Raw genomic sequence first — 14,936 nt, forward strand, 5'->3', positions numbered from 1 at the left:
TTTGGTTTGCTGTAAAACATGGACTCAACCAAACTGTATCAATCACAAAGTACTTGTGTGTTAAATGTGAAAAAGCCGATCAGGAGCAAACAAAGTCGCCACAATACTTCCACCGTTGTGCCCTGCCCTGTGCGAGTTTGAAGGTGGGAACACTTTCAAGTTGTTGCTTTTAACTGTCAAGTCAGTTATTCCCATATGACGTAAATGCAGCATTATTGGAAAAACCCTTAGTTAAAGAAAATGTAAGCTTTGCATGTTTGCCTGTCTATTTGCTGCAGGATTTAATTACACCAATTATCAAATTAACAAAACAGCAAATATCTATGCTATTTTATTAGTATTTTCCTAATTGAGATGTAGATTTTAAAACACTGCCTGGTCTTTTAGTAGTGTAATGCATTTTTTTTTTATTGTACTCTGAATCTCTTTTTATGTGTATGTGTAAGTCTGAGTGTTAAATATCTGCATCTACACAGCAAAATCATCAGTGTTAATTTACCTCTGAGAGTGTAAAAATCAACACTACGCCTGTGTTTGTACAAGTCCACACCCATCCGAGTTAATTTTACATATTTTAGATCAACTCTTCAAACAACACTTGTCAACAAAAAAATCAACACTTATTCTTACTGGAAAACTGACTGTGTACATGAACCTGTTCTGGTTGCGTCTTGCAGTGTGACTTTGAAGAGTTTCTCTCAGATTGTTGTTGAGATCACTGTGGGGGGCTTCAAGCAAGACATCCACTAAAAACAATGTAGAAAACAACTTTTTACACTCACTTGTCCCTTTCCTGCAGAGTCTAATTAGGCCGACTATCAAATAACAACTATGCGTATCAGCATGGTAGATGCTCCTTGTACACAGCAAGGAGGATCTGAGTTTGATCCCCAGCCGCACTCCTTTCTGTGTGGAGTTTGCATGTTCTCCCCATGGTTTGCGTGTGTTTCTTCCCTGCCTTCTGCGCAATGCATGCTGGGATAGGCTCCAGAATAAGCGGTTAATGAATGAATGTGTCTTCTGGGTCTTTTCTCGCAGTATGACTTCGTGGAGCTATTGGACGGCAGCCGACTCATCGCCAAAGAGCGCCGTACTCCCAACGAACCGGAGACCAGGGCCCGGCTGGAGCACCCGGTCAGCGTCCACCAAGCCGGATTCATCCAGTACCTGGACTCGGGAGTGTGGCACCTGGCGTTTTATAATGACGGCCGCGGTCTGGAGGCAGTGTCCTACAACACCATCATACAGGGTACGAGGGAGACACAGACACATCTGCTGCAGCGGCTGATGAGTGTGATTGGAATGATGTGTAATGACATGTTTGGAAGATTTTAATTTCCTTAAACAGCTGTGCTTGTATGCGCATACAGCTAGGTTGTTAGCAAGCCACACAAACAAGCTGAGCTTTTCAAACTTTGAGCTATCTAGGAGGCGAGTCTAGGTTTCCATTGGAGGGCAGTGGATTATTGTGCTCAACACTATAAGACTAGATGATACACAGCATTGATCCTTCCCTCCTAACAACCTCTTCAGTGTTCTGAAGTCTGTGAAATTTCCTTGCGGGTTTCGAGGTAGGAAAAACACTAAGGTTGAGTTAACGTTTTTCTTTTTCTATTTCCTTTGGGGAGTTCCATTGATCCACCTCTACAAATATGAAGCTATCGACGTGTGAGAGGTCAAAATTGCCTGGGTCCGTCGACGGCTCAATGAACATCCAATACAGGCCAGAGTAATAACAAAAAAGTTTGCCCTCTTAACACCGATCAAAATGAGGGTCCTGGTCTTTCGGGGACGCCCTTTATGAGCGATGGTCTGTTGAATGAACACAAGATCTGTCTGTAGGATATGTCAGATTAACTTCAACTCAGAGAGGATTTACAGAGCTGTAAACACTCAAGAGATTGCATTGCTTGTGTGGGCATGATCAGTCATTCAAGAGTTGGGGAGTGGGGTGGGGTGATGTGGGGGGGATTTTTTGACAGGAGGAAGGGAAATGTGTCAAGGAAATAGAATTATTTGGGGTAATTTAAAATGCCTGTGTGGCTTTTACTTAAAATGGCTTAGATGGGAATAGTCGGGCTGCAGCAGACGTGTTATGGAGGCTTAGACCTTAGTGGGATGTGGACAAATAGCTGTAAATGTATGCCATGCTTTTTTTCCCGGGGTACTGCAGATAAGAGATGCTTAGAAAGCCGACAGTATATTCCTCCAGAAAAAGAAAAAAAAATACATGTAACTGGAGTTTTGGTGGGTTTTTTCTTATTTCAATTGAAAGTTAATGTGGCTTTTTAGATGTAGAATGAGTGTCTTGACCCTTGAGCCCTTGAAACCTTTTGTATGAGGAATAACTTATTGTGGAATTTTAAAAAACACATGGACTGCAGTGAGAAAATAGCCAATACTTTCTTCATTTCTAAAATAAAAATAAAAAATTGCAGATACTTTTTTTTTCTACAGCAATATGGTGTAAAATGGAAGATTCATACACTTTGAATAAGGTGGTACCAGATTGCATTTTTATTGATTTAGCAACTGGGTTGTTCCAAAAGATTTGTACAATTGTCAAATACAATACAAGTACAATTGTTATATTAAGGATGATGTTTTACACTGTAACTCTATTATGATGAACTGATGAGTTATTGATAGGCACACTTCCAGAATGATTCAGTAATCTGTTGTACCTACAGAAATGGTCACGGAGTGCACACACAACTGTTACGGGAACGGAGAGTGTGTGGCGGGGTCCTGTCACTGTTTCCCAGGATTCATTGGGCCGTACTGTTCCAGAGGTATTTATTTACGGTTTAGTAACTCTTATTCTGACCATTCAGCTCATGATTGGCTATGAGAACCATAATCTGTAGTTGTAGCTGCCACACAGTCCACAATTATACAATGATCCATGGAAATTCGTTTTTTAGAGAAATATAAATAAAGTTGATGTATGAATGTGTGAATTTCTTTCCAAAGCCTTTGCCTTTCCATCAAGGAAAAGGGCGACTACTTTAAAGAATCTAAAATATAAGACAGTTTTGTTTGATTTGTTTTAACACTTTTTTGGTCACTGCATAATTCCATTTGTGTGATTTCATAGTTTTGATGTCTTTACTATTATTCTAAAATGTGAAAAAATAGTAAAGAGTAAAGAAACGTGTGTGTTCAAACCTTTTACTGGTAGTGTACATTTAAATCTATTTTTAATATGAAGATTTGTCTTCCAAAATAAGATTTAAAAAAAGTGAGATCTACTCTTACAAAATGATACCTCAAATTAAAGGATAAGAACTAACCTCATTGGTTAACAAAATGGAAAGACCTTTACCGACTGAATATTTTAAATGCTAAATTGCTTTTTCCAAACATTTATAACATTTTGGAGATGAACTCTTATATCTCTATACTCTAATATACTCTAATATCTTTATCTTCCTCACCTCTCCTCAGCTGCCTGTCCAATCCTGTGCAGCGGGAACGGCCAGTACACCAGGGGGCGCTGTCAGTGCTACAGCGGCTGGAAGGGCACAGAGTGCGACGTTCCCACCTCCCAGTGTATTGATCCTCAGTGCGGCGGCCACGGACTCTGCGTGGCGGGCAGCTGTGTGTGTAACAGCGGCCACAAGGGAAGCAATTGCGAGCAAGGTAAAGGGAAAAAGCTTCTTTCCATTGGATTTCAAGCAGCTAGGTGCGGCATATCTCTGTGTGAACCTCAGGGGGATCGACACAGCCCATTGGTGAAACAATTGGTGTTTTCAACTCCACCGAGCGGATAATTCTTTGGGTGTTGTTATCGATAGCGTGTGTACAAATGAACTCCCTCTCCCTCTGGAACGGTGTGTCTTCTGTCCACTGATGCGATCACCTTCTTGTACAGTAGAAGACACCTGTTGAAATCAGTCAATGGTATCTACTTCTCCTGTTATTGAAAAGGGAGCTCCTTCTTTCTCTTCAACCTTTTCCACCTCCCCCTTCCCTTCAATCCGTTTAACTTTATTGATCCTCATGCAGACTAAAGGCAATTATCAGCTCAGATTTACATCTGCAGGTCGTTGACCTTATGTGTAAAATGCTATTGAGTTCACCGAATGATTATATTGTGGTTTTCTTTGGAGGTAAGCAATATGGGAAGGAAACATAGGTGGCCGGATATTGCTTTTGAGGTTCTAGCTTGATCATTAGGTCTCTGGTTTGATGAATCGGTTCAGGTTAACAATCAATATCAGTGTCCAAGCAAATAAGTAAATACAGTACAATAGTGTTGTTAATTAGCCCTTATTGGTAACGGGTTGATAATGTTGGTCATAATTGCCAATTATTAACCTAGATCAGCAAGCTGATCTGCAAATTGTTAATGATAGTAATTGATTAGATCTGTCTAGACACTAATTGGGCTCCTTTTCCTAGTACTTATAATGGTGCATAATTATGCTGTCACTACATTGGAACAACCCTGTAATAGGGGAAGTGGCTGAAAGTCACAAGCAGGGTGGAAAATTACCACCAGCTACTACCGAGGACTGCTAAATTTTTAACTGTCTGACAGGTTCATTTCCATTCTAAAAATCATATTTGATTGGTAACACAGTGAAAGTGAAAGTGGCTGGTGTGTATTTGCTGGTGGGTTTAAGTGAGTGAGTAAGTTTGATGCCCTGTCTAAAGTGTTAAAATGACTTTTCTGTCCTCTGTGCTCCTCAGTGGACTGTATGGACCCGGCGTGCTCCGGTCACGGAGCCTGTCATCACGGTGAGTGCCACTGTAACCCGGGCTGGGGAGGCATCAGCTGTGAGATCCTGAAGAGCACTTGTCCTGAACAGTGCTCCAGTCACGGCACCTTCAACACCGACTCGGGAACCTGCGTCTGTGAGGCCAACTGGACCGGAGCCGACTGCTCAGTAGGTCAGAACATGCTGCTTGACTTTCTTTTTATTACTTGGAAGTGGAAACAAAGGACATATTACTTAAAGCTGCTACTTAATCTGAGAGCGCTGTGTTTTTATTTATTTTGGCATCTTTGGTGCTAAGCGCTCGTTGCTGTGGTGTCAATGCACTGCACTTCCCAGAGATCACCTGTCATTTTTCCTTGGATTTTCTATTGACAAAGTTTTGTAGGTGACATTATTGGGGATTGAATCATCTATATTTTTGAAATATCCAAACAATGAACATTAGGTAACTATTTGTTTCCGAATGGATATGTAGCATTTTGGAATGAAACTCTTAATATATTATTAACATCGCTTTGGACAGGCGAGTCAATATTTGTCAGCTTTCTCCCAAAGGTAGAAAATCAAGAACCAAAACCAAAACCAAAACAAAATAATTTGTGATGTCAGACTGATGTGCAGTCTGGACCTGCTGCATAGATGAGGAATGAGGCAGAATTTGTAGTCTGAAACACTGTTTGCCTGAAGTTTTACATCTTAATGAGATATATGTTACAGTATTGTGAGCCGCATGTTCTATAAGCCCCAGAAAAAGACTCCATCTTTTCTAATTCACCCTTAGTGGAGTCTGTGTGACATCAACCCTAACCCTAACCCTCACCTCATATCTCACATCACCTCTGTCCTGTTCCAAGTAAACTGCAGTACAGTTCATTAGGCGTGGGAATTTAATCTGAACTATTGGAAACAACCACTAAACAGGCTTAGTTTTATGGATATAAGGAGACAGATGCTGACAAATTGAAAAATTCAGCTATTTCTTCATGTCTTCTTGACTGGTATGAACACCAGAGAAGTTAAATAAACGCAAAGCGTGCAGACAAGTCCATCATGCTTAGCCAAAGTTACAGGGACTGGAAAAGGATTTGTTTTGACTCCCTTCACTGCCAAAATCTCTAAGCTTTTGGATGAAAGGTTACCAAAACTCCAATAAACAAGCTACTTGTGAGTCCATGTGACTTCTGTTTAGAAGCCCTGCTTTGCTTGTAATTAGGCAGTATGAACCAAAACAAACTAAATACAAAGATGCGACGGAAGTAAACTTTTCCACACGACTAACTGTATCAGTCAGACTGTAGCACCCATAAAGATCTGTAATCAACACTTGCAGCACGTTTGTTTTCAACACAAAATACTGTATGTTAATAGTAACACATATCTATATGTTAATGCTCCGTAACTCATCGTTGTTCATTACATTTTTTTTGTGTCGTTGAAAAGTAACACAAATTTGCGTCGTTCCAAATTAGACACATGAATTGGGTGAGAAGCCTTTGTAAGAGTGCAAGTGTATAGCAGCTTTTCTGAGGAGAGGACCCAATCTTTTATTCCCATCTGTTGAGAACAGAGCCTCCTCATTTGTTACTTAGCTTTGTATTCAGAGGGTTTGCCTTTCGACACAGGTAGGTGACATGTTAGTTCAAAGGCTGGCCCCTCCCATCTGTTATCTGTACCTAAGATCCAGGTGATTTATGCGCTGTTTCCATCTTCAGAATAGACTCATTCAGTGTGTGGTAAATCCCAGAGCCGAATACAAAGCCCGTATGAAGTCTGAAAATTAAATATAGAAATTTCAGCGTGTTTCTGTCTGTAGAAAAGGCTGTCAAATATATTTTTCTTGGCTGAAACTCAATTGAAAATTAAAGCATAAGGAGGCTGGATGGTGCATTTGAGATGATAGATGCGTGTGCAGACCTCTAAAGCAGCATGCAGCCTGCTTGGTCGGTGCCCAGGAAGAAAGAATGATTGTTTTGGTGAACAGGGATTTTTTTTGTCTCAGTTGATTCTCTTTCAGGCCGCAATCTTAAAGAGAGGTAATTTGTTATTCTGTTAAAGCTTTCGAAATTCGGGACACAATCCTCTCACTCAGCAAGATATCTCACGGCTGTCGATAGCAGAACTGAACAGTGAAGGACGGGGTTGGCCTTGGTGCGGTCCAAAAGCTAGGGAGTTTACCCACCTGGGTGGGTGGAGGATTCTCTCTTAATTAATGCTGCAGTTCGTCCTCAGTTAAATAAACTTTAATTAACAAGCGCGTAGCATGGATCGACCGCCCACAACCCCTATCCAGCTTGAGTCAGGGGCATGTTAAAAGCAGATAAACACTTTTGCACTAATGAAAAATTGATTGCATAGATTCTATGGGAAGGAGGTATCCCTTTGGAATCGAATGAGTCCCCTCCAGAGGCATGTTTAATATTCTACAGTGTCGTCTAGACTTAATCAGACCCATCCAAGGTCTCTCAATCGAAGAAAAACTCCATTCAGAGAGATGGAAACAGTCAGTTAAAAGAGCCTAAGTAAAGGGAATGGGGTGTAGGGGGGTGGGGGTGGGGGTGCTTTGGCCAAAAAAAACTTGAACAAAATGAGCTTCTATTTTATCCTTGACTTGTCACATTTTGGAGGCAGAATGATGTCTCTTGGCTAATTTGCTTTCCTTTCAGGCTATACTAAGTTTTCTAAAAGTCACCAACTTTTCAGTTATAGGACTATATAGATTTCCTGGAACATCTAGCCACTTAAAAATTGAGGACATACTTAGAGCTACTTTCCTCTAGCACTGTGACAGCCATTGTCACAGTGGAAAGCTTTATTGCTGTGCCGCTCAAAAGCCTTGATGGCAGCTCTTGGTTCCAGTAAATGAACATTTTTTATTCTCACCCAAGAATGGAGCTTTTAGCGGTTAGCTTTACTCTGGTAGACACCAGTGATTTTCTTACCACCGCACTTACCGCATTTTTATTTTCCAGGAAATAACACAAATTCATGAGAGCTGTTCTGCTTCTTTCTGATGCTCCATAGCTGAAGAATAGGAGTTGACCCGACTCCCTCCAGACTCCAGACTTAAGCAGCGTGCTTCAGTACCTATGGCCTCAGTCTGCCAAGACACCACGCAAATGAGCATTCAGAGTATCCAAAACCTGAAAATTGGTCACTTTGAAAGTTTTAGTTGTATAAAGTAATTGCATTGCCATTTCCCACTGTCCACAGAGTGATGACAGGTCTTCTTTTGAGAACTTCTCCATCTATAAAACAGAAAAAAAAAGTGGCTTCTGGAATTACTGGAGCATTTGATAAAGAAGAGCTAAAAATGGCTATAGAAAAAATGGGCACATAATAAACTATGTTCTGTGCTCAGAAACCAATAATTATTATTCAAAGAAATACTTTAATTTCAGTGTGTGGCCTTTGATGCCATTTGATAGAAAGAAGTGGTTGCTACAATTATTAGGGCCCTTTGTTGAGAAGCTAATTAAACTTGTCCAGAATTTGATGCTGAGTCAGTGAAATGTAAGTGCAATTTTCACTTACAGTAGATTGAAATCGCTAAAAATATCACCCGTCTACCATCATATTACACAATAACTGGATGCATAGTGTATTTCTTTGTAATGTTAATTTTAAAGCCTCATCTCTTGTCTTGATTGTGCATTCTAACATGCATTCATTTCATTTGAATGGGTTTCAATGCCATTTTCTAGTAGCTCTCGTTTTATTGTAGTGTCTCTGTGGTGTATTGTAGATCATGTGGTTTACAAATAAAATGTCAATTGATTGACATTTTGAGACTTGAGGGAGACTTGAGTGATTATATTAGACTGAAACCAGTCTAATACTACCATGCATCAGGTTAATATGTTACTATTTAGGGTAAGGATTCTCCTGGTGATTTTTCTGTTGACTTCTTGCCTCATTCTAAAGTACTCCTTGTGTATTTTTGGAAGCAAATTAAAAGTTGATTGGGGGGTTTTGCTCCCTCCAAGTCTCAAGACATTTAACTCTCCAGTTAACTATGCAGTCCACTCTACACTCAAAAACACAAACTACACTATACACAAAAAATGTGTACAAGTCTATTGAGATCCATAAAGCAAGAGGCAGCAGTAAAGACTTGACATTTTCCCATCTAAAAAAAACCAAAACAAAACAAAACCACCTCTTAAGCTTTGCTACAACAGATGCCAGTAATTATGTTTCTCTTTTTAGATTAAATATTATCACACATTGCAGATTAACTTTTTTTTTTTTAAACATTTGCTTCTCAGTGGCAGGATTTTCTAACTCTCCTGTGCTAAGAATAAAGTTCATAATAGCATGTGTTGTTTACTTTTTACAAACTTTTTGGCTACGTTTAACCAAGGGCAACAACACTTCTGGGTAGCACAGGGTTATCTAAACATCAGAGAATTTATTCAGTAGCTGCAGATGCATCGATACAGAACATAATCAATGCAAAGTGTAAATAAAAATGCATAAATATACAAGCACTGGAGAGACTCTGGTTCAATGTAGCCAATGTAGAAATCCCCTCCACACATTTATCCTGCACCTGCCCTGCATCAGTACAGCACACAATTGTTTCTTGAATGTTATACAGTAGATCCAAGTTAATACATTCTAACACAAAACTCTAGTATCCCTCAGCTAACTTGTTGCCAGACCATTTCTTGTAACTTGCCTGAAAAGACAGCAAAACTCGATCCCCGGTAGCAGTTCAGCAAGCGTGCAGTAAGAAAGAGGGTTTTCTACAGTACAAAAGCCACATCTCTACACGGTTGTCAGTGTGTGTGATGGCTTTTCCTTTGCAACAGAGGTGTGTGTGGTGGACTGTGGTCCCCACGGCTCGTGCATCAGCGGGGTGTGTCACTGCGAGGAGGGCTGGACGGGACCGGAGTGCGAGCAGAGGGACTGTCACCCACGCTGCATCGACCACGGCGTCTGCAGAGAGGGCAAGTGTGACTGCCACCAAGGCTGGACCGGAGAACACTGCACCATCGGTGAGCCACGATGTGCCACATGTGTCTGCTCACACTTCACACAACGACATGCACTGCAAAAAAAAAAAAAAAAGGCAATTTCATTTTGTAGCCAGTCTTAAAGTTTTATTTTTTTTCAAAACGGCTGGAAAAATTGGAGTATGAGTTTCACTTTCTTTTTCAGTGCAGTTTCAAGCGTATGTTGAAAAGAGGCAGATCACAACACTGGATTCTGTTGCTGCTGCCAGAAGCTTAAAACATTTCAGAGGATTCTTCATCTATCCAATACGTCCTGAAACAAGTAATTTTGCACTGAAAATTTGTGAAATTATCATACACCATAGGCAAAATTTTTCATTTGTTTTAGGAAAATAAAGGTTTTAAGACTGAATACAAGAATAGATGTCTTCTGGAGATGGACAGTCTTTGCAGTACACTGTCTGTCACAAAAAAAATGAACATTTTTGTGACATTCTTGTGTTTTTTTGTCCCCATCCTTGGTGCTGAGCGCTCATTGCTGTGGTGTTTTTGCCCTGCTCTTCCCAGAGATCACCTGTCAATCAAACAGTGTGTCCAGTACTGTGACGTCTTTTTCCTTGGATTTTCTGTTGATGAAGTTTGAGTTTCTGCAGGTGGCGCTCTTTTCTTTGTCTGTACAGCCGTGGTGTCTGTCGCTGCTCATACTAACTACCCAGTTCTTCTTCTGTTTATTCCAAACAAACAGCAAAGCAGCTGTTGTTGCTTCTGAAAACATGAAAGCATCACTTCTTGGGCACCAGAGGATTTTTCGCGGTGAAGACCAACTGCCACCGGCTGTTTAGAGCATCAAATATAACAAATGTACAAGCAAACTGGGTATAGGGTGAACCGCTGTTGTATTATATCAGTCATTGATACAGAGTAGCAGAACGAAAATTTATTTGTATGAAAATGTCACAGATTATTGCTTAAATCTGTTGAACATCTTTCCAACCAAACAACAGAAAGAAAATGTGGTGTTTCCAAGATGTTGGCTGGCTATCCTTTACTTTTGTTCTCTAATTTTTGAATCTTTCTCCTTTTGTAACGCCTAACATCCACTTTGTGTCTTTCTTTCCTGTCCTCCATTTAGATATTCCACCTTTTTGACTGCTGAAGTGATGCTGCTGCATTAGCAGGTCAAGGGCAGGTATTCAGGGAGAAGAAAAGCCAGCACTAGGCCTCTTTGGAATATCATTTTTCTGAAATGGCCATGCTTCAGCCGGCATTAATGAGGATAATGAGTTCTGAGATGTCACTTCCTATTGACCTTTAACCCAAACTTCCTTGACACCTCACCCTCTGTCAAAGGTCCCGTAGTTAAACCCTGACACGCTGCGTCAAGTAGCATTCCCCCAAGTGTCAACCCCGACCGCTCCGTGACGGCATCTTCCCTGTGAAACAAAGATCCGGCTCTCCAAACTATTGAACCCTAATTATGTATTTACAAGTTCTCTCATCAGCAATCCCCCATCCAGAGCAGAAATCCATCTCTGAGGGAGGAGAGATTGCAGTGAGGGAGTTGTTGGCGGGGTCACATTCCTGATCTTATTAATCTTTCCCTCCTCAGTGCCGACTACGCGCCATCCCGTTTCTCTTTCTTTCTTCCTGTTTAAGACCCCCGTCAGGAAAGTAATTCCTTGCATTGGATGCACTGGGGATGAATAGGCAGCACTTTACCTTTTCTTAGAGAACTGGGAGCTTATTTCGTCTTTCAAACCCTGAATAACTGCCATTTGCACAAAGCGCCTTTTAATCACATTACATGGCCAGGACTTGAATAGAGGACTTCCTCGGCCATTCTATTGTCGCAAGCATCCAGATCCTGTTTTCATATGCAAGGCTTAACCCATTCTCATTGCTTTCTCAGCGCTGCAGTTTACCATTAAGGTGTTTTTGATTCGTCTTAGTGTACTGTGGCTTCAGTGCTGTGCTTTTTGTTGGAATCAATGAAGTGGAGATGATGGCAAAATTGAAAAAAAAAAAAAAAAAATGTTTAGTATGCTGCTGCATGATGTATTCATATCAGAATGACAATGAGCGTACATACTTCTGACTAGCAGACAGTGTTTGAAGCAGAACCAGATGAAGCTGGCTCAGACACACCACAGTCCAAGTCATCCTGCAGAGCAAAAACAAAGACTTTGAAATCAAGAGAAACAGTTTGTTCATCTTTGTGTTAGTGTCTCGCTTTAGCAAAGCAAAGCAGATGGAGAGTGTTAACAATGAATATTTTATTGGGCTTAAGATGTTAGATTCATTTGCATTGCCTCAAATGTACAGACATATAGGCACCATGCAAGGCACTTCTACAGACTAAGTCTAGTGCCTTTGACCATGGAAGCATTTATTATTCTGATTAATCATTAGCTGCTTTAATTAACCTCTTCACTTAAAATTGATCAAATACTGGATTTTCTTCCCTTAGTTAAACTACTGAACTATTCTATGTCTGCAGCATCTCTCTCCTCTCTGGCACACACTTGCTCTCCTTTTCTATTTGTCTTTTCTCTGTTTGTACGTCTTTGCCTAACTCCTACTTACATCCATTCTCTTTTGTATTTTATGTCTGTCTGCCTGTCTGCCTGCCTGCCTATCTGTCTCTCTCTCCAACTCCCTCTCGGCTTACTTGTCTAGCCCTGGATTCCAGAGTATCAGGTAAAAAACACTTAACGTTTTCATTTCACTCTAGAATTATACTCTTCATGCAAAATGTCCTCTGATCCAACTGAACACCTAGTTATTTTTGCCTGTTACTCAAAACATTTGAACTCCCCTTCAGATTGGGTGAGCGCACAGCTTACCTTCTCTGCCAGTAGTATCAGTCAAATCCTGTCACTCATGCTTAGTATTAGCTTTTCACCTCAATCACCATAACAACTGTGATTTACATGCACAGCGAAGAGATTGAAATTAGAGCAGAGGCCAAATGTGTTTTGCCTTCACCATTGACGAAGACAAAGATAATCTCAGGAAAACTACCAGCGAGGCCTCCCTCCAGATATTTAAGCCAAGTTGGCAGGTACATCAGCTTTATGCCAGGAACCCTTTCCACTTTGTGTGCTCCCTGTAAGTTACAATCAGTAAATGTGTTTGTCAGTCTTAGCTCTCTGCCACCACAGAGATAAGTAATTTTCTTTTCCAAATGTTTCCCTTTCCTCGGTTGTGTAATAGGAGCAGTCAAGATAGGATATAAAGGTAAATTGAACCACTACCCCCCAAGGGAGATTGTCACAAACAATCCCTCCCTGCTCTCTGTCTTTCCTAGCACGGCGTATATACACCTGTTCTATGTCCGAGTCGATCATAATGTTTCTGCTGTGATCCTGCTCCCCGATATGTCCCCTCATCCCCTGTCCGTCTTAACCAGCCTCACGCAAACTCCACGGTCCCTTCTCCCTTGTCTTAATTCCTTGTGTCTGCCAGATTAAATGCCAACACTGGTGTGGTTAGTTATGTTTCGGCTCTCTGTCTCACCCTCACTAAAAGGAATGCGATCTGGCAGCAAATGCTCTGTTTTGTAAATGTGGAGACTCTAGATCCAACCCTCCCACACTCCTTCTCCTATTTACATATATACTTGCCTTTCCCTTTGATGTTGCTGTTACTTCACATGAGTGCCTCAAACACCCGTGTTGAACTCAATATGGGCCATTCCTATCTTGCTATTGTCAGATGAAAGCCATGCATCTCCAAAAAGACAGACATTGATTTTAAAATGATGCAAGGTTTTCAAATATATTTCATGCAACCAGTGGTCACTTAACTCATGAACGATCATGCAAACCTTCATTTGAAATAAGAAAACCCCCAAAACTGGAGTTATGTGGATTTTTTCTGAAAGCAGCTGTATGATTTCCCAGCATCCCATTGGCACAGCGGTATTAACAGTGAATAAACAGATTTCAGCAGTTTCCCTCTTGTCCTCCCATTGGCTGCAGTAGCTGCGCACCTTCCTGAAGCTCATGTGAAACGACAATAACTCCTCACCCCCCTTTTCCCCCCATCCCCCAGTCCTGTCAGAGGTGTATTGTACTGTATGTTCACCCGATACTGTCTTTTATCATTTTTGTCCCTCCTTTGCCCCTGTCCAGTATAAATGAACCACTCTTGTCCCCTCCCTCCCCCACTGTTTGACCTGTTGTGATTTGCCCGGGTGTTTGACGGATACACAATGTGTCGACAGACGGCTGCCCCGGTCTGTGCAACAACAACGGGAGGTGCGTCCTGGATCAGAACGTCTGGCACTGCATCTGCCAGTCAGGATGGAGAGGGCTGGGGTGCGACGTAGCCACTGAAACGCTCTGCTCAGACGGCAAGGATAACGAGGGAGGTAAGAACGAGTAAAGCCTCATCTTTAGTTGCCCAAAACTTGTCTCTATCTTGTTGTATGAGACAGAAAACTGTCTTTGATGTGGCTCCTCAGTGAGAGTGCAAACAAACAAAACAAATCAATTATACATAAAACATCGCTGAGACACAATATGCAAATGTTGTCACAGAGCAGATTGTAAAACAATTTAGCTTAAAATGTACAGTAGATGAATTATAAAAAGCAGTTGATTGCAGCTGCAAGCACAGCACCATATATTATTTCACTGACTGTAACCTTTGTCCTACACAGTCCTAAAACTGATTTCTAATGAATTCATCTCCCTAATCAACAACTTTGCAGAACTTTTGCTCAGACAGAGAGTTGCAGTTCATATTAGGTGACATACTTTTTAAAATAGTTCATACTTTGATGTCAGCTCGGGATCTTTGCTGTCGCTTGAATGAACTTGAGTTCAAGTTAGAAGTCGTCTGTGTGCACCGGAGCTCGACACGATAAGGGAGATGCTCACACATTGCTTTTGTCAACCCCTAATGCATCGAGGTCAGCGCGGCTTTACCTCCCTGTCTTGACTGTCTCTCCTGTGTTCCAGATGGGCTGGTCGACTGCATGGACCCAGACTGCTGCACTCAAATCGCCTGCCAGGGTCAGACCTACTGTCGCGGCTCGCCCGACCCCGCTGCCATCGCCGGCCAGGGCCAAGGGTCGGCCGCTGCCCAGCCCACCGCCAAGGGCTTTTATGATCGCGTCAGTTTTTTGATTGGTCCCGGCGGCAGTCATGTGATACCCGGGGATAACCCGTTCAACAGCAGGTAAGCAGCTTAATGACTTACTGACAGCTCTTTAATTATTTGCATCACGCTAGCTGGTGGTGGCTCATTTCCA

The 14,936-nt window shown here is 41.5% G+C and overlaps 1 protein-coding gene across 11 annotated transcripts in view; it reads left to right on the forward strand.

Moving 5' to 3' along the window:
* LOC139657431 (teneurin-3) overlaps positions 1-14,936 on the forward strand; it is a 119,287-nt gene that overhangs the window by 65,540 nt on the left and 38,811 nt on the right. For 7 of the 11 annotated variants that reach the window (XM_071535293.1, XM_071535301.1, XM_071535308.1 and 4 more), the window contains 7 exons: positions 1,039-1,249; positions 2,691-2,792; positions 3,448-3,642; positions 4,696-4,896; positions 9,536-9,721; positions 13,905-14,051; positions 14,644-14,863. In XM_071535293.1, the coding sequence (XP_071391394.1) occupies positions 1,039-1,249; positions 2,691-2,792; positions 3,448-3,642; positions 4,696-4,896; positions 9,536-9,721; positions 13,905-14,051; positions 14,644-14,863 (1,262 nt within the window). Of the gene's footprint in view, positions 1-1,038; positions 1,250-2,690; positions 2,793-3,447; positions 3,643-4,695; positions 4,897-9,535; positions 9,722-10,132; positions 10,139-13,422; positions 13,447-13,904; positions 14,052-14,643; positions 14,864-14,936 lie in introns of all 11 variants that reach the window. The other 4 variants (XM_071535316.1, XM_071535324.1, XM_071535334.1 and 1 more) reach the window with 1 other exon arrangement.

Source organism: Centroberyx affinis, unplaced genomic scaffold (genome assembly GCF_046629955.1).
Source record: "Centroberyx affinis isolate AG114_WGS23_722 - 3 ecotype Tasmania unplaced genomic scaffold, CSIRO-AGI_Caff_v1 ptg000175l_1, whole genome shotgun sequence".
Taxonomy (NCBI): Eukaryota; Metazoa; Chordata; class Actinopteri; order Beryciformes; family Berycidae; genus Centroberyx; species Centroberyx affinis.